The sequence below is a fragment of the Spodoptera frugiperda genome, chromosome 5 (genome assembly GCF_023101765.2).
Source record: "Spodoptera frugiperda isolate SF20-4 chromosome 5, AGI-APGP_CSIRO_Sfru_2.0, whole genome shotgun sequence".
NCBI lineage: Eukaryota > Metazoa > Arthropoda > Insecta > Lepidoptera > Noctuidae > Spodoptera > Spodoptera frugiperda.
The window spans coordinates 7,954,686-7,980,372 of record NC_064216.1 but is presented as its reverse complement, the minus strand read 5'-3'; the positions used below and the strand labels follow the sequence as shown (position 1 = coordinate 7,980,372).

General features: G+C 37.8%; 1 protein-coding gene across 2 annotated transcripts; it reads left to right on the top strand.

The window, feature by feature from the left end:
- Nucleotides 1-1,801: 1,801 nt before the first annotated feature.
- On the top strand, nucleotides 1,802-25,255 carry LOC118271896 (runt-related transcription factor 3). 2 transcript variants are annotated; one of them, XM_035588157.2, is made up of 5 exons: nucleotides 1,802-2,910; nucleotides 14,762-14,875; nucleotides 20,817-20,918; nucleotides 22,083-22,268; nucleotides 23,457-25,255. In XM_035588157.2, exons 1-5 carry the CDS (start codon nucleotides 2,493-2,495, stop codon nucleotides 24,074-24,076), a joined length of 1,440 nt encoding a protein of 479 aa, XP_035444050.1. In that variant the 5' UTR covers nucleotides 1,802-2,492; the 3' UTR covers nucleotides 24,077-25,255. The 2 variants fall into 2 exon arrangements, with proteins under 2 accessions (XP_035444050.1, XP_035444049.1); XM_035588156.2 differs by having other exon boundaries at nucleotides 20,802-20,918.
- Nucleotides 25,256-25,687: the final 432 nt, after the last annotated feature.

Sequence of the window (25,687 nt, the reverse complement as noted above, 5' to 3'; positions counted from 1 at the left end):
TGTTTTTAACTTTTAGGTTGCTTGGTGGAAATATGTGAGTTATGGTGTGTAAAAGTGTTAAAAAAATCTGTTATAATTTATTTAAAGGTGATTCATTAATTGTATATTATTTTAAACGTGTTAAAGCAAGATGCTACTATTACCACTATCACCAGTTGCAGATAAACCGAAATTACATAGAATTATCCAATAATATAATTAATTTACTTCAACTTTAATGAAATTACAATATCGTTTTCACTTTCAGATCCACTGAGACTTGAGAGCATAACTTCATATGTGAGTAAAACTACTGAAGTTTATCAGTTTCAATATTTCCTCCAATTTTTCTCTGCTATCTTTAAACAAATCAATAAAAATTACCCGTTTACAATTCCTCAAACATCTATAGCTAAGAAACACAGCACTGCTTGCGAAAATGACAGCTGCAGCAAGCAGCTTTAATGGCTGTCCTAAGGTCCACACATTGAGGCTCCCACGCATATCACCATCACCTCTATACCACCGCAATACAGTCCATATTCGTATAAATAGGGGATGCTAGGGACTCGAACCGAACCATCAATGGATTGTTGTAGAGAATTTATTGTGTGTGCACACGTTCGGGAGCTTGTAACGGGGTGCGTTGTGAACTATTTGTTACTAGTAGGACGTAGAATATTATATTATGTTTGTTTGTGTATAGTTATTGTGAAGTGATAATTAATAAATTGGATAAATGTTACGGTAAGTTTCAAAAATAATCCGATTTAAATTAATGGTTGATATAAAATCAAATTTTATTTTATTTGTAAAATATTAAATGTTATCGTTGTAATAAACTCACTGTGTCGATTTAGTGTATGATGTAAAAAAATAGGCGTAAGAAATTACTGCTACGAAATTGCTAAGACGGACTACGACATGGCTCTAAAGATCTTCTCAATGGCATTTTTTCATTTAGCATGCAACTTATTTAATCTCTCGCCTATTTTCTTAAAGATAAAATGAACTTGATATGAGATTCATGTCTCTCACCCAATACAATATAACTAATCTATTGTATTCCTCAATTTACATTCATACGAGCATCATAAAAGCAATCTGCCCCCTTGGCACACGTTGTCTATAAAATTCGTTTATACGGCGGCTCCCATAAGGTGGCACCTCTTAGATGTAGGTAAGCAGATTGTGACGAGTCCGAGCCACCTCTAACAGGCTTCGTTAACTCGATCTACTGCACCCCCGTCCCAACTCATTATGCCAACACTGTACGACGTCAAATCACTATAGTTACCTCGCTTTAATTATAGAGCAGTGAGTGCAGGTAGCGTCTAACTATTTTGGAGAGCATTTAAATTTATTTATGAAATAAATTACATTTATTTTCTTCGGAAAACTAGACTTTCTTTAACTTTGTTTGAAAGATACAATTACATCTTACATAAAGTTGTATCACTCTTTACTCAATTCCGACACAATTGTATTTTGGTTGTTTATTCACTTCGCGTTATTGTCATTCTGGCCAGAACTGCACGACTGTGGTGACGGTGCTCGCCGTGGTGGTGGGTGTTCGTGGGCCTGGTGTCGGCCGGCTGCCGGCAGATCGGCTGCTAAATGCCGCAAGAGGCGTGCGCCATCCCGCTTGCACCGCCGTGCTCGCCGCATCTCTCGCTCGCGCCGGCGCGAACACGTGTTTATTTGTATGTTTTATCCTTCGGCGGCTTTAAACCCAACCCACCCTGACCGCAAAGTGCGCTCCGCCGCCCGCCGCGCCCGCGCGCCGTCGCCGCCTCTCGCTCGCCGCCGCCGCTGCCGCCGAGCCGCACCGACTCACCCGCGAAACTTTGTCCGAAGTCGACGGGCGCGGACGTACGCCGCGTATTAATAGCCACCGCGAGTGGTCACCGCAACCGAGCGCTGCGAGCCCCACGCGCCACGAGTCGCACCACGACCGCGCGCCACGTCGCACGCGTCCCGCGCCACGCACCCCATACGCGTAAACACGACAACGAAGTAGCGTGCGCGAAAGCGAAACTCAAAACAAAACTCCAAAAAAATTAAAAAACTTCGTCGTCAACGGTGAAAGTGAGAGGGACGTGCGTGCGGCGATCGCGTAAATACTCGGTGCGCAAAAAGTGCCGCCGTCAGTGAAACTAGTGAAAAGTTTTTTCGCCGCGTACGGGGGACCACCCCTCAGCGCCGGAAAAAATCGGCCCCTCGCGTCCCTCGCCCGCCCGCCGCCGAACTTTTCATTCACCGGGGAAAAAAGTGTGGCAAGGCCGCCGTGACGTCACCGCGTCAAGTGGCCACGCGCTCGTTCCCTAGCAACGTGTTGTCACGTCTCATCATCGTCCCTTCTTGACAAACTTAAGACAGTCTTCGAGTGCGGTCAACTTCTTGGCGTAGTGAGTGACTATGTTGCCAGTGTGTGACGATGGTGTTCGGTGGGTGTGAGCGTCGGTGACGGGTGTAGTAGTGTCATGTAGCAGTGGCTGGAGGCCGTAGACTCTATGTGTAGCACGCAGCGCGCGCGGGTGTCGAGGATGCACCTAACGGGCGCCAGCAGCGGCGCGGTGTCGCCTGACACCAGCTCCACGCTGCTGCACGAGACCTACACCAAGATGACATCCGATATCCTCGCGGAACGAACACTTGGCGACTTCTTATCGGAGCATCCAGGGGAGCTGGTGCGGACGGGCAGCCCGCACTTCGTGTGTACTGTGTTACCTCCTCATTGGCGATCAAATAAAACTCTACCCGTGGCGTTCAAAGTGGTCGCTCTAGGTGACGTGGGGGACGGCACGCTGGTGACGGTCAGAGCTGGTAACGACGAGAACTGCTGCGCTGAATTGAGGAACAGTTCGGCAGTGATGAAGAACCAGGTCGCCAAGTTCAACGATTTGAGATTCGTCGGCCGCAGCGGTCGCGGTGAGTGCTGAAGGTGCAGTTATGTGATACAATGAATATTAGAGATTTTATAATATAGCCCTAAACTATTACGACATACGAAAACTCCGAAGCATATCTAAAAGTTTACAATAACTCAAATCAATAACTTAAAGTAAATAAATAAAATAACAACCACCAATTGTAATTGAAACCCGCTTTAAAAAAATCACGGTGAAAAATCGCGACGGCATTCACGAAAAACGAAAGGTAAAACAAGCAAAAAGTAGATGAAGTGAAGCGATTGAAACAGTGAACAAATTCCAAGTGATTACAAAGTCCAACAAGTAGCTCCACGCAGTAATAACGGTTAAATATTTTGTCAAACTTCTTAAGTAGGGAACATTCGGTGACATTGCAAAGTGTTCCAAACTTTTTCCTTGCAACTTAAGGAAATGAGAATGTCAAATAAGGAGGGCGGGAGACTTGGGCGGCTATTTCCGCCCAATGAGTATCCCGCCCGCCCTTTCTAAGAAAGTTTACTTTTTGTGAAGGGCAGAGAGTTTTACGTGAAGTTACTTGAGGACAACGACTTTTGAAAAATTTACGTACGTACGTAAAAAGTTTACTTTTGTGATTAATTTGTTTTGTAGCAAAATATCGGTCAGTTTAAATTGTTATGTTAACGTCATTATGTTTAGTGTTAAATTCCAATTCACATCAGAGCTATAAAGTTTAGTTTAAACCGAAAACGAATAAACAAACCGATAGCCTATTCATTTCCCGGCGGCGTTTATTAATACAACCATTTTATTACGTTTCATAAATTAAAATGAAAGCGCTTTATCTAACACCTTGATCAAAATTGATATTTATTTTCGGTTTAGTGTAATAGTGGAAAATAATAAATGGTTATATTTATAGTGAACTTTTGATTTTTGAAATTATCAGTGCTTGATAACGTAGAATTTGGCTACGTATCGTACTAGGTTCCCCCAATAGAGACTCTGTGCTATTACTAATACCATGTAAGGGGACTCGTTTGGGGGACAAGTTCGAATAAGCCATCTAAGGCTAAAAAAGTAAAATGCTGGCAATTTTTTTTGTCTCCAGCAAGTCATTCCGAAGAACATTAGACTATTATAATAATTTTAAATTACAACAATGTTTTAAACCGTTTTATTTCCATACATTGTCAACAAGAGGTCATAGCGTGATGTTTTAATTAGCCTAAAATTTTCCGCGATAAATGCACTATCCAAGACAAAAATTATTCAAATCTGTCCAGTAGTTCCGGAGATTACTACATGTAATCTAACAAACAAACTCTTCAGTTTTAAATATTAAGTATAGATTCCTAATAATAAGAACCTATAACTTATAATCTACACCAATTAAATTATTTATACCAGTATTTAAATAGGAAGAATTTCATGACACTAATACGAGTATTATCGTACTTCTAGAAAATATTCAAAGAATGAAAACAAACAAACAAGATGTGTATTCTAGCTTACATACTAATCGTCCCTCGACCCTATAAAATGCTTCGTGTTTATTCAACCGTTTTCAAATTAAGCCAGGGCTCTTACTGATCGACTGTATGCTAAAGGCTAAAGGACTTAAAGTCTATTTTCTTAATTACTTCTGGTGTATCCACACCCTGAAAATAGATCTTTGTGATCTTGCTCGATACCAGATATTTATTGAATTTGGTAACAGGCTTGTTCTCATACAATAGTAATAAATAACCGTTTAACTGGCAAAGTATAAATACCTTTTGATGAAGTGATTATCAAAAAAATTGACGAAAGCGGTTATTGATTGAAAAAAGACCTTTGATTAATTAAATCAATATATTTACCGATACCGATATTCTGTAAATACGAATACTTTAAGAATCCGAACATATTTTAAAGATTGGTTAAAAAACCGACTTCTAAAATACACAATTTAACTATAAAACTTATAATTTATTTTTCTACTTTCCAGTTTATATACGGTACACTAGGTTTAACCAATATGGATGGTAAGCAAAGTTCTATCTATACCAATTATCAAATCCAAACATCAAGTAGCTACTGTTAACCGTTGAACAGTTCCCTTAACACTGATACTACTTCATCATCAGGTATCAATTCGGTATAAAACTCTCATAAATGCAAGTCATTCAAGCCCAAACACGGGGTCCTTACTGCAAATCTCCGAGGAGTTCCCTCGATCAGATCGGCTCCATATCTTTACCAAATTGTAGTGCTTTTAAATACTTTATAAAAAAATAAACAAACGCACTAGCTGCTCCTACAAATTTTAAAAGTTCCCCTCGGTTCCCTTTTTTTTTTGAGGGGGAAAAATCATCTAATTACTTCTCCCGCCTTGGGTGAGCCGGGAGGGAGAGTCGGACTCTTACTGACTAAAAATCACGTAGTTCCTTCTCCTGCTTTGAGCCAGAGCCCCGGTAACCCACCTCGGTTCCCATGGAATCCCATCATCAAATTCTGACATGGTGACGGTTTCATACTTTACAGATATAAAGGGTTTCAAACAAAAAACAATTATTCAAATCGATTCAGTCGTCTTCGAATAATCGGTGGACATAATTGTTAACCTCCTTCTTTTTTTGGTTAAAAATATTGTTACCTATAACAAAAGCCCTTGTAGCTCCTAACCTGCTGATCCAAGTTTCATAAAATAAACAAGGGTTTCATATAAAATAAGCTTAACTTAAATCGGTTCATTCATTTAGCAGCTACCATACCACAGACAGATACACACACTCACACACAGACACGTCAAACTTTATAATAGCCATTTTTACGTTACTAAAATAACACTACATTAAAGGCATTTAGGGAACAGAGAGTTCCCTAAGAAAAGGAGGATCCTCCGACCAGGCGAGGTGATCATGCCTGGCAGGCTTTCTGCCCAACTGCTGTTCGTTGGGATTTTCTATCCGTGTTAATTCGCATGTAAACTTCATATGTGCGATGCAGGATATTTGTGACGTCATCCATTGATTTGCTCGTCGATAGTCTATGTGCGACTTCTGTCATCTGTCATCTGTCACTTGTCAGTGTCGCCACAGGCATTTAAAATGATCATATTGGAATTTTAAATGCCTTAGGAAGCCGAATGGAAGGACCTAATTAGCATTTTCTGTAAAATAAATTAAATAAATACAAATGTATTTGATTAATCATTATTTACTCATATTACAATTAATTAATTTAACTTGAATATACTTTAAATGCATATCACACAAATATTATAAATGTGAAAGTTTGTTGCTTTGGATGTTCGGATGTTTGTCCGCCAATCACATTTAAACAACTGAACGAATTTTGATGAAATTTGGTATACAGACAGGATAATGAGCTGTAATAGGATACTTTTCATCCCGCGATAATAAAGACGAAGCCGCTGCCAGAAGCTAGTGTTATTTAAAGTTTGTATTAACCGTTACTTATCCACATTATTTTTAATTTTCAAGACAAAACATATAAGACAAATGATATGAGAAATTATTAAGAGGCATAGATATGAAATTCTCAAAAATTTTCATCATCATCATCAACCGAGAGATGTCCACTGCTGAACAAAGGCCTCCTCGTTAGTCCTCCACGAGTCAAAAAGTTTCGCATATTATCAAATCACGCCTTGTGATTTCTGTGTAATGATTTCGCTTCACAGAAATAAACAGACTACCGTGGACGAATTTGCCACAAGGTTAGCTAGTGATAAGTTAATTGTTTTTAAGAGAGAATTTGCTATGTCAAATTAGCACACTTGGTTAGCACAAATAATGTCCTTATTGGCTTTGACTTAAAGGTACCGTCTACCGTTTTAACACTATAAAAAGATGCTTCCAAAATTTTAAAAGATGTAAGCAAAAATTTAAATTTCGAAATACTATATATATATACACCTATAGTGATCGGTTGGTTGTATATAGGTACTTCAATCATTAATTTCCAAATATATTACTTAAAAATTTCCGCTCCACAACATAATCTATAGAAATATTAAAAATAGAAAACCCATCTCGACAAATAATCTGCATCAATTTACCCAATATTCAGGCACTAGATATGAACACTTCCGCGCGCGTTGCAAATAGCCATCAGACCACCACAGACGTGCCCAGTAGGGCTGATGCCTGACCCGGAGCTGCGGACTACCTAGCGGGTGTACCGGAGCTCCGGCTCGAAGAGTAGGAGTAGAAACGGGGTGCTTTTTAGTCAGTAAAAGTTTGACCCTCTCTCTCACCTCACCCAAGGCAGGAGAAGTCAGATTGACTGATTTTCCACCATTAAAAAAGTTCTCAACACTTATACACAATTATCACTTTATTTTCATCAATAATATTAATGGTTACTTGGAAACGACGACAATGTCTTAGCAACTAGATCAACCCTATTTCAATTCGTAGATTCCCCCACTAGCACTACCCTTCAAAGGACATGAGCACGTAACAAAGAGGGTTAATTGGAATAATTGGGTCACCGTTGACATTTCTCAGTTTCATCATTCATTATGTACTTTTCGAGTAATCCTATTCTAGTATTCTAAGATCCTACCTTCTTATGCTGCGGTCCTTTTGTTTAAAGTGGGAGAGCCACACTTTGGTAGAAGTGGGTCAATTCTACTTGACTGATATAGTATAGCTTCATAGAGAATCCAAGTAAAGCAACGTTATGGTTGTATTTTGTCGTGTGATTGAGGTTATCGGAGGTTCAATATTCCGTCCTATCTTCAAACACCCAATTCTCAATCCCAAATCCCCAAAAGGCTAGCAATGATCTTGTAACTTGTTACTTCTCAAGTGTTGCGCGTGCGCGTACCAATGTTTATGTTTTTTTTATATCAGTAACATGAGAATTGACTTGTTTATTCTCTCATGTGATCATGGCGTACAGTTTATTCTTGACCAACATCACATTTTCAAATCTTATCTTGCTGTCCACAGCCGGCCGTCCATGACTAATATGGTGACATTACAGACGTTTCTGTCTTTCCATGTAATTGGTGACCGTACATAGCATTTTTGTTAATTTGAATTCATATTTTATTTATATTTTATTATATATTTTTTTATCTCTAGTCCTTTTTTCTACCGCTAAATGAAACGCGTTAAAAATATATTGTATTTCTTAGATCTGCGTATACAAACAAAGGCCACGGCCACTAAACTAGCGTAAAACAACGCTTGTTTTGTCAATTAAGCAATTACTCACTGGTTGCAAAAACTATTCCCAACAAAAAACTCATTGAATCAAAGAAAATAAAATAAATCACATACTACCTGAAAACGAATATAGTCTTATGTTCCTAACATGGCTCTTCATTTGTTACTATCATAATTGCACTTTAAAACGACTCAAGAAAATATAGGTATATAATTACTAATATTCTTAAGAGATCTAACTACTTTTTGTAACAGAAAGACTGATAAACTCTTCAGGGAATTACTCTTAAAATAAAAATTAAGAAATGTTAGTTTAAAAATCAACACAAGAACTTTAATCTTCTTTTACAATATTAAGTAAAACCAGCACAATCAGTAAGTATCTATAACTTATAATAAATGTTATAGTTATGGCTAAAGTTTTTAGTCAAAATTAACTAGTTACACTTTAGAACACCACGACACTTTTTTACTATTTAGTATTCAAAATCGTCTCTTCGGTATTGCGTATAAGATTTTGAATACATTGCGCAGGCGACGCGGGACATAAACTTATAAGATGAACTTGCGTTTCCCATCACTTGACCTCATAATATGTAACTGATAAGAAGTCAGAGAGAGGGGATCAGACACAGAATAAGCAGATCCTATGTAGGTGGAAACTTGCTCATTTTTATTTACATTTACTATCACGCCTAATGGTAATCTATGGTGCTGCCTTTGATGGAGCACGCCTGCCCATAAGCAATCTATTACTCAGGCCTTGAAGATACTTACGTTTTTCCCCCTTCCATACAATTTCCAAATATGTAACAACAGCATTGATATTCAAGCCAACTGATTGTCTGTACGATGGTTGTCGCAGTGGTTTAGTAACTATTATTAGAACTTATAACGGGATATTTACCATATTTATTAATTTTATCGAGTTTCCGATATTTCGGCACTGTTGCAAGCGCCATGTTCACGGATTAACTCTATTATATATTTTTATTATATATTAACTGAATAAACATGGTAAATATCCCGTTATAAGTTCTAATAATAGTGTTAGTGACCATGTCAGTTTAAAAAAGGTTTAGTAAGTGCCTGAATAATGAAAAATAATGAAGAAATGTTTTATTCAATAGCAACAAAGTTCATTTAACAATATGTCACGAGACTCTCACTTTTCGGAGAACAGAACGTTTTGCCATCCTTGTGTTAGCAAGTAACACAGCCTCCACAGTCCATCAAAAGAAAATATATAAAATAAAAAATAAAAAAATCTCTTCCAGACTACACCAAATAAAATCTTCAGCCATTTATTTCAATAATAATACAAAATAGTCTTTGACAGTCATAAAATAACATATTATAATATATTTTTTATTTATCATTAAATGCTTAATCCGTATCGTATTCACTAAAACTTATTCAGTTACATTAAACTTATTCATATGCAAAAAAAAATCGAACACGAAACTTCATCTTTTCAATCCTATACTTATACTTTTCAATCTTCATGTTTACTTATTTTTTTTTATTTCTTACAATATGTAATCTTCAACTATCGTGATATGGGTAGATATTTAATTAAATATGCTGCACGAAGTCGTGCAGAAGTTATGTGAGCAAGTGCTCACATAACTTCTCATCTCGACCAGATTCAGGCCATGCCAGGGGCCCACAGTCATCAATTGACATCTATGTAAAAGTAATAAATACTCAACGACTAATCGTTAAGTAATTTATTAACCATCAAGTCCATCAGTCTTTGACAACTAGTTCACAATGATTCTCGAAATAAAGATAATAATCATTCGATAATCAGAATGTTTCATTGTTAGACCCGAGTATGGATTCGCAAACACCACATAAAATTGCATTTACAAGACTAAAACCATGTGGGATGCAATAAAGATAATAAGCATTAATACTGTGTGGTTGACTATAAGAAAGTAATAAGAAACTCAATAAGACTAATTAACCTCAGTCCGCATTAGCACATACAAAGAAAAATCACTTAAGACGACTCCATACAAAATTAATTCCTTTCAAAGTCTCCAGACGGCACTTTTTACCGTCTTACGTAATAAGAAAATAACTACAAAAACCGACTTTTAATATACTTCGCCTTAGGAAAAGCCACCGCAAGTTATTAATGGAAATTGAAGATCCACTGCATATTACTTAGGCCGGCTGCAAACAAAAAAAAAGTACGTCTCGAGAGAAACCGCAGAGAAGTTCCACGTTGCGCTTTAATCTCAAGCTATATTTCAGAGCTGTGCAAATGAAAAGTTAGTCTCGGCGAAGACTTCAAGAAGGCCCGCCTTCTCGCTCGCCAGCCAATGGAAAAGGTCGGGAAAGCAAGTTCTTCCGTGGAGGCGGGGCGAGCACGGCTGCGGTCGCCTCGCCATTTGAATAAAATTTTTCCTTTGAAGAGTTCTTTATTTGAATATATTGTGGCCGCGTGGGACGATCGCGTTACGCTTTATGATACGTCTTTTGATCGCTTCGCATCATCTCTGTTGTTTATTTTTGCACGTTTCAAAATAAAACTTGATAATTTTTCACACTTTCAGTTTCTTTATGACTGCAAACAGATAGAAGCGTCGGTAATCAAACTTTTGCTAAACGACCGTCAAAACATATGTCCTACCAAACTTAACCCATCGAATGCCAATAAAAAAACTTGAGCAAAACGCAAAAAGGTTAGAGTACACGCAAACATCGTGCAGACGGCGCACGCACGTCCCGTCACCCACAACAGCCCTTGTCAACCATAACGCGGCCGCAGCCGGTTAACCGGGTGGCGGCCGGACCGGTACACCAACCCGGTTAGCCGGTTAGCCACGGAAAACTACCATTTCATTTACGGTCGGTCCTTGGTTTCGGGTAGTTGGTAACGGAACCCGCAAGTTACGTAACTATGCTTTGTGGCGCCGACTCACTCACGCTCTATTAACCGTCATTTTGTTATTAGTTTAGGTATTGGAGTTAAATGTGCGCTGAAATATTGGCCCGGTCTGCGCGGCGGAGGCGGTTGCTTGACATTGTAGTTTGTGGTCCTGTGATGCCGGTGAATGCCAATTCGCTCACTTCGTTTCGGAGAAACAGCCCGCAATACAAGTTTTGCCAATGTATGAAAGTATCGTTGAAAATTTAACTTATGCAATAAAATCAGTTTAACTTATCAGGCGCACAACTGAAATAAATAATCACAAAATCTGACTTCAATATCTCACAACTTTGTCTTCACTCAACAGCCAAACGCAAACCGATTCAAACTCAAACAACTCAGTCTAATAGATCGCTCAATCATCCGAAACAGCGTCAAGCCGACACATCGAATCACCTTACACGGGAATATTAATTCACTCAATTAGCACAGGAGGGCATTAGCAGGTCGTTATCGGCCGACGACAACGCTTAGTAATCGTGCGACTGCGACAAGGCGACGAGTGTATTTGACAGCTGTCAAATTGGATTGCATCTAGCTATTAGGGAATGTCGGTAGCGACGTGCGACGATGGAATAATCTGGATGCGTCGCGTCGCGAGAATGTTGATAGTGTTGTAAAGTAATTAGAAAAAGGTGTGTTGGATTTACTTGGTGTTTAAAGATGTTAAATTAAATAGCCTTAATTTTTCTTTGCACATTAATCAAATAAATTTTTTACCAATTTTTTCAAACAAAAGATGTTCTCAATTGGTATGTATGTATGTATGTATGTTTGTGCGCGATTATCTCACATTTGACTGAACCGATTTTGATATGGTTTTCAGCATAGTATTTTTCAGACTTAGGAGAAGGTTTTAAGGTTACCTGACTTAAAAAGATGGAGACGGTAAAAAAACCCTTTAAAAAAAGCTCTATAATTTTCTAGGAGTCACTGAAACCAGTAAATATCTCATATTTAGGAAATTGTTTTCAGACTGATAAGTATTCGTTGCCTACGTTGTTAAATAGATCTCGTACCTTGACCAAATTCTTTACATTGGTTAAATAATCACCATATTAAAGAAATAAAACATTTTCTAAGACACATTTCACACCACAGTTTATTTATTTCTCAAAGATTTCAAAATAGATAGGAAAGTTTTATTGGCAAGTCATGTCCACAAGTTTACCCAGTATCTCGGCTCGAATTGAGATGTCGACGCGACAGAAGTTGAAACGATGCAAGTGTCGCAGTTACTGTCGTCATGTCGTGCGACTAAACGCTACCGCTGTGCGCGCTAATTGTATCAACTTACTATCAATTGATACGCTTTGAAGTTCGGTTTAGGTTTTCATATCTTCGTCAGCTTTTTTTTTTAATTGCCGCCTACGGTTTTACCCGCTTGGATATAGAAGATTTCTCTAAAATTGGTCCGAATCCTGTAGGAACCGATAGGAGTGTAATATATTTATTTAGACTCCACGGTTGGCGCAGTGGCTAGGCTGCCGTGTGACGTGTAGCCGGTTCGATTCCCGCATGGATCAAGTCTTTGTGTGATCCACAAATTGTTGTTTCGGGTAAACGCACCCACGATACAGAAGAAAATACTAGTGTGGCAAACAAGGAAACAATCAAATATTATTTATTCTGGTATTTTCTTTCATGAACACTCAGCATTATGTCTCTTGATAAATAATACATAGATCAACTAATCTTACCTGGATGAAACTTTCCTTTGCTTATAACATAGAACGTGATACCTCTCGATTTTCTTCGAATGCATAGACAGAGAGTTACTATTATGTGGTTAATTTTAATCAAAATCGCTAACTTTCCATGACACCTAATTCAAATTTGAACCTACCTAACTACATCCAAGTCAAATGTAATTTTGTTGTTTATACAAACCTATAAACAACTTAACAGACAATCCCCATCCATATATCTTATCCCTAAACAGCTAATAAATCGTTTCATCCAAAAATGTGTTCAATAACACGATAAAAAAACTTTCCCCCCGGATCGAAGGTTGTCGCGGCTCAAGTGAGGAAATTGTGAAATCGTAAAAACGGTGCTAGGTATCGTGTGGGCACCACATTAAGTAGGGTTATTTATTTAGGCGCGCCGTAGACGGTACCGGCGCGTAACGGTACCGGTACGACTCCGGCTTCACATCACTCATTGCCTTGTCTTGCCACGTTGTTAGAACCGTGTGCCTTTTTGATAGCTTTTTGGGCATCACGGAAAATTCTCGATGAATTTAGTTTTATTAAAAACTTTGTTTGTAATGTACTTTTTAGCGAGTAAAGTTTTCCTGAAGGAAGGAAATCATACGAGGTTAGTGCAGTGTAAAAAGAGATTACATTTTTAATAACAAGAAATAACTACACCTATCCTACAATAGAATAAACGGAAGACCGAACTTGCGTTACCCAACAGTTTCAGTATATGCAATATAAGTTAGTGAAAAACCAGCACTGTTAAATTATATTGTGTATCTATTGAAAGTTATATTGGCCAGTTAAATGTTGAACGAAACATCTAACACGAAGTAGGTAGCAGACGGGCGGCACGTTATAAAATGTTCCCGAAAGCGTAAAGCATCACAAACACTTGTTTTGCGAACGGTGCAAGCGTTCCTCGGCCGCGTTAATAAACTCCGATAGGCCGCAACAAGCTGGCTGCGTGTACGGCCTCCATTTTTAACGAGCCTCACCGCCGGGCCCGCAGAAAGTAGCCTACACATGAAATCACGTATGAATGAGGCTTTTTTCAGTTTTTTCGCGTGTAGCCAGCGGCCAGCCGCTCCGGGGCCCATTAAAGCTTACATGTCACTCTCCCGCGCCCCACGGGGAGGCGGCCGCGAGGGGGGCGCTGGAAAAATCACAAAATCGGTATTGGCTGCATCCCGCAGCGAACGGCCGCCAAAGCGCTCTACAATACAGCTTTGACGGACGGTCATTTAATATTAACTGTGGTTTTTCCGCAGATGGAAATGTTTTTTTTATTGCCGGCGTTACGCTGTGATGAAGTGGTCGGCCCGCTGTTTGTGACGCGCTCACGTGGAGCGGATGAGTTGCTCTTTTACACACTCCACGTTTCAATGAGATTGTTTCGATTCAAGTGCTTGTTTTCGTTTGTTCTTTTTTGTAGTGGTCGCCTATGGAGCTCTCGTGTAATAATTCTGATATAAGCCAATTTATTGGAGGGTTGATGATATTGATACGCCCTGTGGGGTCGGCTGAGTATTTTTGATTGACAATATTTGACACGTGCACGCAGTGTGTATCACATAGGTACGGACGAATTCATTCGGTTCGTAGAAATTGAAAACGAAGCGGCAATAAATTTTTAACTTTTCGAACAAGTGATCAAAATCGAACTACAAAAAGTGGGCGGCCGGCGAAAAGAGTGGCGACCACAGATTGAATTTATGGCGTGCGCTCACTTTGAGTGAAAAGTTTGCGCAAATAATATTTTCAGTTTGTTATAATTACTTTTTCGCTACGGTGCGATTTAATAAAATGCGTCGCTGTATTAAGGGAATGCCGGTTAAAGTTTTAACAGTGAAAATGTATTTATGAATTTTGTTTTACTGACTGTTTATAGAACTATGTGGAAAATATGTTACTTACCCAGTAAATAATTGTGTCCTGTGTATTATGGAACAACAGTAATTTAGACTTATAAACTGTATTATGTATTTTATTTAAGACCTTATATTCTTAGGATTAGATCATAAGTTTCAACAATTATCACAATACTTATATGACATTTTGTTGCAGGTAAATCGTTCACACTAACGATAACTGTATCGACGACGCCGCCTCAAGTGACGACTTACAACAAAGCGATCAAAGTGACGGTGGACGGGCCAAGGGAACCTCGATCTAAAACCAGTTAGTATTAAAGTTACTTTTTGATTGAAGTTTAGTGGAAATTATCAAGACATTCTTATGAAAATTGGAAAATTAGGATACATTTTTTTTATTAAATTTGTTGTTGGTTGTCTTGTTCGATCCTCAATGCAGAAAAACATTTTTCTAAACATACACTCGCTTACTATGTCTATCCATGTCTAAAGATGAAGTGGATATAGGTACCTAATATAACAACACATCTACCAACCACCCCAAGGTTTACCTAAATTCCAGAACAATAATTTGCAAAAACAACAACCAAACACCTTTCTATAAACAGTAGCAATACGCGGGTAGGTAGGTAACATACCTACAATACCAATTAATTCCTCCCACTATTTCATTCGTGCCCCAAACATCAAAGCGTGCAAACGTCTGAACACTCGGCAACAAACGAGCGCAACCGCAAAACATTGTAAAACATACTTAATGAAGGTAATTTATTAATAATTTGCCAAAACGTACCTTTTCGAGTGCAGGCACCGTGAATGAAGGGGATTCTTCAGAGGCACAAAATATTATGATGTATTTAATGACGCTATTTGATTTGTTTAGCTTTGTTCATTATTATATTTTGGTATTTTTAATGGTTTTGCGAAAATGTAGAAAATATTATTTTTTAAATAGTATGAGTAATATTATAATTAAACCGCTGCGTCAATCACCAGCGCCAAAAGTTCACAATTTTTAACTTAGCTATCAAAGTTATAAAGTAGTTTCTTTGATGGTCGATGCAGTATTAAGTGTAAAAAAATCTCTTACTTTCAGTTTTGTGTCAAGGCTTAACTTGACAAAGGTCTCTTTAGGTACTCATAAATCCTTCACTATAAAGCAACAACTTATCACTTAGGACAAAAACTATTCTAATAGCACTTAACCCTAACTATACATCAAGAAAGCAATTTAAATAGTTAAAAGTTTGGGTGAGAGTAACAAATGACGGGTGCCGACGGTCGCCGAATCGCACCTAACGCTCGATCAATCCTCATCACGTGAAGAAATTAAAATAATTGCGAGCACCGCGGGATAGTGCCGACCCGGCGACCCGTCGGTCTCACAGACCCCCCGCGCCAGCCGAAGGGTTGAGTACCGTCGGACTACCAGATTAGAGGGAAAATTTTACTACCAACTTTGTTTGCTTTTGTCTAAAGTATGTTTTAACTATGGATTAGTGGGATCACTGCATTAAACAAGAATATTTTTGGTTTTTAATTTGGAGATAGTTTCAAATATCGAATAATAATATAATTGCTATTATAATAAAAAATCGCCGTAAAAAGTCTCGATTAATCACCTAACGCGAATCAAATTCCAGAAATGTTAAAACCTTCTTTATTCGACAATCCAAACAAACTCATTTCTTTCTAATACTCTTTATTCTTGCGAAACGTCCTCAATGCTATCGGTACCTCTACGAGACGAATGTGAGGGTACAAAGAGGCTGCTGTAATGAATCGGTTGTTTAATTAATTAGTCAAGAAAGGGCCGGGGGAGTTAACCCCCTCACCGCGTATGCATGTGCCCTGCATATTGATTTATTATGCCTCCAGCCTCTACTCGCAACGATAAATTATTTAATTCTAGTAAGTTCCGACGCATGTAACGTTGTACCTATACGTGTTCTCCTCAATTCGATCACGGATTTTGTTTCCTTGTTTATTGATAGTGAATGTACGATTGACAAGTAAAGGGTTGAGGTTAATTTTAAATTAAATCCTGCTATCTTTGAAGTTCTATTTGTTCATCGGTGCTGGTTGAGAGAATTTTTAATCGGTGATGTGAGTTGGCAATGGTACTTATTCATCGCATATGGAAAAACATGTATTCTGATGTAAATTATATTAACCGTCTAAATGAGAATTCATGAGGCAACATGAAACTAACTCGTTTAAAGTTCCTCTCGATATTTGAATACCCATTTGAAAACAACCGGTAAAGATGTACACAAACCGTGCGGATATTACGGGCACATTGTGTCCCACCCTTACCCACTATTTTTGTCCACTGGGTGGGTGGCGCGTTTTATCGCGCTCAGTAGCCAACAGAAGCCGACTACAATTTAATAATCCGCCCGTCTAACGATGTTTTTCTTCGTGTTCTGTTCGGCTGGTTTCGGGTTATTTCGGGAACGGCGCGCGGACCACCCATGCGTGGCGCTACCGTCGCCTGCGCCGATCTCAATGTTTACGACAATAAACTCCGTTGTTTACTTCACACGGCGACTAAGTTCATAACTTTTGTGCATTGTCTATCTTGAGGGGTGATGAACTTCCAATTTATAGTCCTAACAATGTATCTAACTAACTATCTAATCCCGTACAAAAACCGAACACATAAATTTCAAATCCGGTCCAATTTAAATCTTTAAACGAAGTACCATCAAGCAGACGCGACGGTTCGCAAAGGCTAACTAGTAGAAATACTTGGCATAATAAATTTAACTAGACCGGACGGCACAGGGTGTAATCCTTTAATCAGGTCCGTAGTAGCCCTTGCCCGCACCCTATTTTTCCCTCCCATTTGTAATACACCCCCTCCTCCCCCCATGGGGTGGGCCTCGAACGGTGCAAATGACAGTTTCTAATTCCAACTTGCCATGAAAGTGTGTAATTGTTGCGTCGCTGATTTATACACTCGAGCCTTTTGCACGGGAATAGAGAGCCATGTGTGTGCTTAATAGGGCTGTCCTGATCTTTTGTTTTGCTACCGAAAGGTTTCCAGTTGGGTCTTTTGGAAATTGAAAATTATTTACGTTGTGTCTTGTTTTTTGTTGGATTGCATGTTATGATGTTCGTTAGTGATGCAGTTATGAATTCTTAAAAAGTATTAGGTTTTTCAGAGATATGTATGACTTTCTTAATTTTAATTTAATTTTAGCTAGATATCTTAAGAAATATTCTATTAGGTATGTTAAATTCCTAGTACCTATTAATACTTGTAATATTCATTGAGAATAATTGTACATGTTGCATATTTAATATCACTTGTCACTTTGTAACTTAACTATCACGTTAAATGTTACAAAATAAATCAACTTATCCAACTTTTTTACTCTTAAATAAAAACGATTTAGTTCTAATTACGTTAAAAGTACGTTACTTGATCAAAATTAATACACATTTCAATATTTTAGACAGCCCTATCTTTGTGTAAGTGTGTTCATGGCTCCAATTGTTTTGTATGTGTGGGTGCATTTGTCAATGTAATGGCCGCGGACCGTGTAAGTGCATTTACATATTTTGCATTTTTATATTGAGAATGCAATCTTGTGTTGTTGTAGTTTAATCTATTTTGATAGTTCAAACTATGTATATTGTCGTCAATATTAGTAGTGACAGCTTTATAACCCAAGCAAGATTACTAAATAATAACTTAATTACAGCAAAAATAAAACATAATTGTAAAAAAATGCGTATTGACTATGTAATTTATGTCTATTTTTCGTTCCGAAACGGAGCGTTTTCATAACAAGATTTTGTGTCCTGGTATACTTAGTGAGGAACAACATAATATGTAATTACATATAGGATAAAGAAACTTATAGGCTAAAAAGCTTACCTTAGCTTACCCACCACTGCCACATACGGAACAAGCCATTTGCGGACAATAGCAATAATAAAACATATTTTGAAACATATGCTTAGACTCTGTATATAAATTAAAAAAAAAGATAGACAGACATATATACGTTTTCATAGCAGGATTTTGTATCCTGGCATACTTAGGAACAACTAACTAATTATACATAGGATAAAGAAAATTATAGGCTAAAAAGCTTACCTTAGCTTACCCACCACTGCCACATACCAAACAAGGCATTGTCTTTTGCGGACAATAGCAATAATAAAACATATTTTGAAACACAAGCTTACATTATCAAATATCTATATAAATTAAAACACAGATAGACATAGATAGAACAAATATAGACTCCATAGAAATCTCATAAACAAAGACTTTCCCCCCCAAATTCCCACTACATTGATAGAACTCCACACTGATTACTAAGCAACCAGAAACGTCATACATGTTCCTATGTCACCGCTTCCCCGTGATTGAATTATGTCGCCATGTCGCCCATGAAGAGTGCAGACAATGCTGCCTTGTCGCTTGAATTATTCCCTGTATCCCCCTGTACTGAAGCCGGTATTGAGATTATCCGAATTAGCGTGGTATATTGTGAAGATTAGATATAGGAGCGGATATTTTGTGTGAAAGTGCAAGTATGATTTGGGAGCACGTAATGTTTATAGGTAGCTGTTTCGCGCGGCTTCGTCCGCATGGAATAATGAGTTCCAAATTTGGGAATTTAACTTTATTCCCAAAAAAACAAACAGACACTGACAGACAGTGAAAAATTGGAAAAAATATTATTTTGGTGTTTGTATCGTATGTATACTTTAGTATAGGTACACTGTTTTCTGAATTAAATTTTAACGATGTAGAACACTTAATAGTTTAACGCTTTCCAAAAAATTTACTTTTCATTTTTTTTTATCAATTCAACAAACCCGAATCTCGACTAGATCTCAAAACCTCAAAACAGCTCAGCTCTTCACAATCAATCTCATAAAAGAAAACACAATCATAATATGGACATGACTAGAGCGTCTACGAACGACCAGTCAACATGTTTATAACGCACCTACCATAGACTTAGTAACCTTCATCAGACTCAATTGGTTTACAGCACTATACGGAAGCGTTGAATCATGAATCTGAATGCAGTGTGAATGTGTTAATTTGTAGTTATGCTCGTAGTATTACTATATTTGGAGTTTACTTTCTATAATACATAGTTGATATATTTATATAGGAATTATCATCGCTTAGCATGGTTCTGTGTTAAAGTGAGTAATAAAAATTGAAATGACTAAAAAGACACAAACTATTCCGATTTACTGATGTAAGTAAACTAATGTTATTGTAAATTCAAAATCTGTTACGCAGTTTTTATCGTTCTGAAAACAACTTAATAAACTTTAAAACAAAACTAAGATTAGTTAAATGCCAAACTGACATGGAAACAAGTCACAAAATAATTTGAAGAGAAAAGAACATCTTTTCTCTTCGCTTTTCTTTTATATTTTTTGGACTGTAGGTACCTATTTAATCTATCTTTCTTATAATTGTTAGTTTCTTTAATTACACCAAAAACCATCTTAAAAATTAACACACATACAAATACATAAGTAAATAGAAACTAAATTGAAATTCCAACGAGGCTTCGATATTTCACGGTGGCAAGTTGTAACTAATTCGTACACGAGAGGGTAGGCAGGCGTGTCACACGAGTGTCGATGAATTATCGAGTGTCTAGGGACTAATCGAAGGGTGTTCCAAACGTGAGACTCGGTAGATACTTGTACATGTGCTACTGTTTGTGTGTGAGTGTGAATGTGAAGTGTGGTGTTTAATTTTGGTGTTCTGATAGACTGATAATGGTTAATATTAGTGAATTTGTTGATATAATACTTATTTTTTTCGTTAATGATTTTACACTATCATAACGTTACAATTGTTTTTTTTTTGCCTTGAGACGAAAGTTTGTAATGATACATGTTAATGATGTTGACGTTATTAGAAGAACTATCGAAGCTTAATTGTCATACTCGGGATATATGTATATGAATTTTTTGATATATACATTAGACACCATGACGGACAACGTTGTCCGACACTAGTAGAGGAATAGCCTTTAACAGTTTCATGTTGGCAGAGAAAGACTAATTTCATAAAAAATAATAACTATGCGATACAATTGAGGATCGAACCGGAGAAATTCACGTTTTATTGTTAACCTTAACCACAAAAATAATGATTATAGTAGTATAATTCCTTATAACTCTAGTATTAGTAAACTAATAGTGAGTACCAAAGGGCAGCCTGTATCGTACTGATGTAGTGCTCTCTCTCCTAGGACAGCAGCAGCAGTTCCACTTCGCATTCGGACAGAGGCCGTTCCCGTTCCCTCCCGACCCTCTGGGAGGGTTCCGAATGCCACCCATCACTACATGTCAGAGTGAGTATTGAATGAGTACTTATTTTTAATTACGTTTGCGTGTTATACTTATTAATAGTAACTGTATATTTACAGTAAATGTACAGTTTCATTATAAATGTGTGAAGGAAGAATTATGTTTGGGGTTGGTAAGTTTTATCATGATGAAATTGACGCAATTAACAATGTAAAAAAACTAAAATAAATTATTAACCGAAAAAAACCGGATAGTCAAAAAACACAACACAAAAAAGTATAAATCGAAACCAAACCAGGAATCTAAATCGGAATGATAGCACAAACCTAGGCAGCGCGAGGCTCAAAAGTGAATGAGTCGCCAAACCAAGCGATACGCTAAACTACGTTCACTAAAGCGCGGATTCAATCAGCCGACGCCAAAAAGAGAATCGGACTGGAAGCTGACTGCGGACGCAATCGAACAAGCGTGCTCGAGCCCGCTAAAATCCACGGCTACCCCAAAACAACTCATGCGGCTCAAAACGGAAAAAAAGGCATTCGCAAATCGACGGCGGGAACGCGCACCGTATAAAAACCGAGTCCGCCGATCGTCGGCCAAAAACGGAACCGTGATACCGAAAAATAAAAGCCACTGATACCGGGAAAAAATAAAGTGTAGCTACGGCTGCCGGACCGGGCCGGACATCTTTATAAGTGACCGCGCGCTTTTCTGTGCAAACATTCGTGTTTGAATTGATAAGTTCTGAATACACAAGTGCCTGCTTCACTGCTTGTGGCGGTGGCTATTGTTTTGTTGTATCGCATTCATTTTGTGCCAATGGCGACATAGTCTTAATCAGAGATATTTTTCGTGTTCTTTTGAGAATAATGTAGCGTCTAAATAATTATGAACACATTGACTAATCATCTCTAGAAGTTTTATGTACATCGTTAGGTAGGTCTCTAATGCTCGTTTTCGATAAGCTCTCCTAAATCTTAAGCAATCCTTAAGATAAGTAAGAAGTCATTTAAGATGCTTCCTTACGCTAAGTAACTCTTAGTTAAGAAAAGGTTTAAGGCTGGTTGGTGAAAACGGCCATAAGAGACCGTAAGAGACGTGGCATGTTAACGTACTTATTAAGGTTTGAATGCTCAAGATTAAGGCCTGCCATATACGGACTGCTCGAGCAGTTAAGTACAAATTACTCACCTTACTTTCTTCCACAGATATGAGTCAATTTGGTCTAAGTTCGAGTAACTCGCACTGGGGGTATGGCGGCGCAGGCGCATACCCAGCGTATCTACCGTCCTGTGCAGCGCCAGCAGCGTCACAGTTCAACCCTCCAGCGCTGGGCTTCGCTGGTACTGTTCCTGATCAGACGCCCACGCAAGATTTTACTGCTAATAATACAGGTATGATGTGATAATGATCTTAGCTTCTTCAGCTCTTTGCTCGGTTAAGGTAAAGAGGCCTGACAAACTTTAAATGACTATAAAACTAATCATGTGCCGTCTTTCATATGAATGAGTGTTAGTTTAAACCTTGTTAATGTATAAGGACTTTTGTTAACGGTTTTGATCCTTATTTATATTAAACATGAGTTCGTTTACTAAGAAATCGTAATATTTTTTTGTGGAATTTCTCTTTGAAATTTGAGATGTCTACAGACATTAACTTTAGTTCTTCGGTAAATAGTTCTTTCATAGAAACAACACAATAAAGAAACTATTAAGTCCACTATTTAATTTGATTCTACTACAAAACACAACATGGTTTCCAAATACCTCTTACATTCAGTAATCAATATTCAGTGGAGTGAAATTAAACATACCAATACTTTTACAACTCATGTCGTCCTTTAAATAATACGTTCAGCGGATAAGCCATAGATTATGAGAACAGATGGGACACAGAATCGTTGGCATTATTGTAGTTGCCTACTTATTATTCCGGAGTATAATATTAAACCCTTATAAGTGGCTTTATGTTGAATCTAAACTTTTAAATCCTAAAATGAAATTGAAGAAATTATCTTTACCTTTTATTTAGCGTTATTTTTGTACATTGTCACCATTCAGTTTTAGTATAATAGTAATGAGTTCGAATCAATTAAGCCTATTCGTACTCTTTATTCGTCGTAGAAATTCACTATTTATTCTTCGTGGAAAATCTGTGTATCAAATAATTATTACAATCATTCTCTATAACACCAAATACCATGTTACAGTAAAGGTAGACGTAGTTACAACGTGTACTCTCGGTTAAATACTCTAAGGCCAGCTAGTCGGACATTAACCGGCTCTCATTATAATTTACAGCGGCTCGCACACGTCCGATCCGGCCGATGAATTTATTGTCGATGCGTGCCCGATCAACGAAAAATATAGCCATATTAAAACCATACTAAAATTCTGTGTCGTATAATAACAACAATTAACTATATTTAGACTTCCACAAAAATGTAAACAGCCATTTATGGTCGGGGTATTGTTTCGTGGCATTATAAAACGAAGTTACTAAATTAACTACGAAGAATTTTTTGTTTAGTATTTGTATTGAAAGCTTCTTAAACTTTAATTATCAATATTTTGTCCGTACAGTTCTACCAGACACGACGGGCGTTGACCTAGACCAGCAACTATCGGGGCTCGTCGGCTCCTCTCCGTCGCACCACGGCAGCCTCCTACCTCGCTACAACAACAACACCGACTACAGCCTCTCGACGGGGCCGCGATCACTCAGCGACAACAGTTCACAGCCCGAGTCACCCGTGCAGGACGATCTACTCACTTCAAACACATCGACAAACATCGGCCACAATCACACAAACAGCTCAAACTTCCCCTCGTTAATGGGATCACAGAACACGTCCTACGGCGGCAGCAACTGTAACAACTCACTGTACCCCGTCCTCCCAGCCAGCTTGCTGTACAGCCAGCTGTACACCGCCGCCAACCAGACGCACAACTTCCACCCGCTGCACTCCAACTCGATACACTCCACGCAAAATCACCACAACGAGCTACAAACGATGATGGACCAGATATCGTCCACCACGAACAATCACAGACAACACGGCAATCATGGACAAGACCTGCTACTGGGCGGAGGGAACTCCTGTGCGGCGGCGGCGGCTAGGGGTGAGGACGGACGGGTGAATAATCTCGGACAAAGAGGTAATCCGCAGCCAGACAGTAACACGGTGTGGCGACCCTACTAAACAAAGTGATGTTCCTTTTATTGCACCCATATGAACAATATGTGTTTGTAGATATATCGTCTGTGTCGATACTCGGGTAAACCAGTAGTGTGTGTCCGTTTTGTATTTTTCATGTGACGAAAAAAGTGGTTTTACACTGATTCGACGTCTCGATTCTAGATGAGAATTGTTATAGATCGAAACAGAGAGGATGCAACGAAATAGATTCTCGATTGCGTTTTAAACTAAATTAATTTGTAAAATACGAGATACAGGTGATTGGATTAGTTGAAATTTGTATGTAACCTAGTTCCAAAGCTCGCTCCCGTCCTAAATTTATACGATTCTGTTGATTAAAAAAATTAAATAAGCATTTTAGAACATTTTGGTCGTAGTCTGGATATTAAGCAAGGAAATGTTTGGTTACAATGTAAAATGTTGTTGTAAGTGTCGGTGATAGAGAATATATCATACATTTAGTTCCATCTCATTAGTTTTGATACATACACCAAATATTGGTTTCAAATATTGGCTAGCCAACACCTACATTGAAGAATTAAAGCGCTCAACAATGCGCTCAGCTATTGGCAGTTGTTGGCCGTCCAATATTTGATCGTAAGCAAGATGTAAAAAAGGTTTTAACTTTGTCTTTTAACGGCAAACTTGTAAATAAGAACTGTGAATACTAATTTGTTGTAAATGCATCTTGTAAAGTGCAATAGATGTGCAATTATCAAGTTGAGTAGATGTATACTTAGTTCTAAGTGATTATCTGTTGAGTATGTGAACTCTGTCCAATTTGTAGATAACATTAGATCAGTTCTTCCTCAGTTTTGTTATTAAAATTATTGTATAGTTTGCATTTTGTATAGTTGTATTTGAGAATTGATGTGACCATGATATTTGGCGGCTTAGAAACATATTCTCAATTTAAAATTGTAATGTTTTCAACAACTATGTTCACGTGTTTGTTTTATTCGTTAATTATATTTAAAAAATAACTACAGACGTTTTCTGTTTTAATTATTACATTTTTGTATTTTTAATAATTTGTGCAATACTAAAATATTGAATGTACTGTAACAATGTGGTTTAACTTTGCATAGCAATTCATTTGTCGTTTCCGCTTCCAGTTATTATTATTTCTGTTGACTACAAGTAGCAGAATTCATTTTACAATAAATAAAATCTACAAATCCATTAACATGTTTCTTTTTACATCAACCCTAGAAAAACACGAAAGTATAAAAAAAACGTATCAATATATCGATTTCAAAAATCTTGGACCATCAATATCTGTACCAAACAAACTTCAGCTATGCCAACCCTATAAAATTACCAAACTACGTCCTAAACACGAGCCAATCAAACAAAGTTAATATCGAAACTTCAAAATCAGTCAAACCGACCTTCTCAGTAATTACAAATTCACAAATATCGGGCGCCGTCGCCCATCCTATCAACTTTAATAAGCTCATTACTGTAGCTGTTTATATGCCTACAAATGTCTACATAAGACTGCATACGAGTATGTCCCTATATGGCACACCTGTCATATAGGTGAACTGATATTTTGGCAACTGCAAACGAAACTCTGAAATAAATATCCCACCCTCATTAATTTGCGCCAAT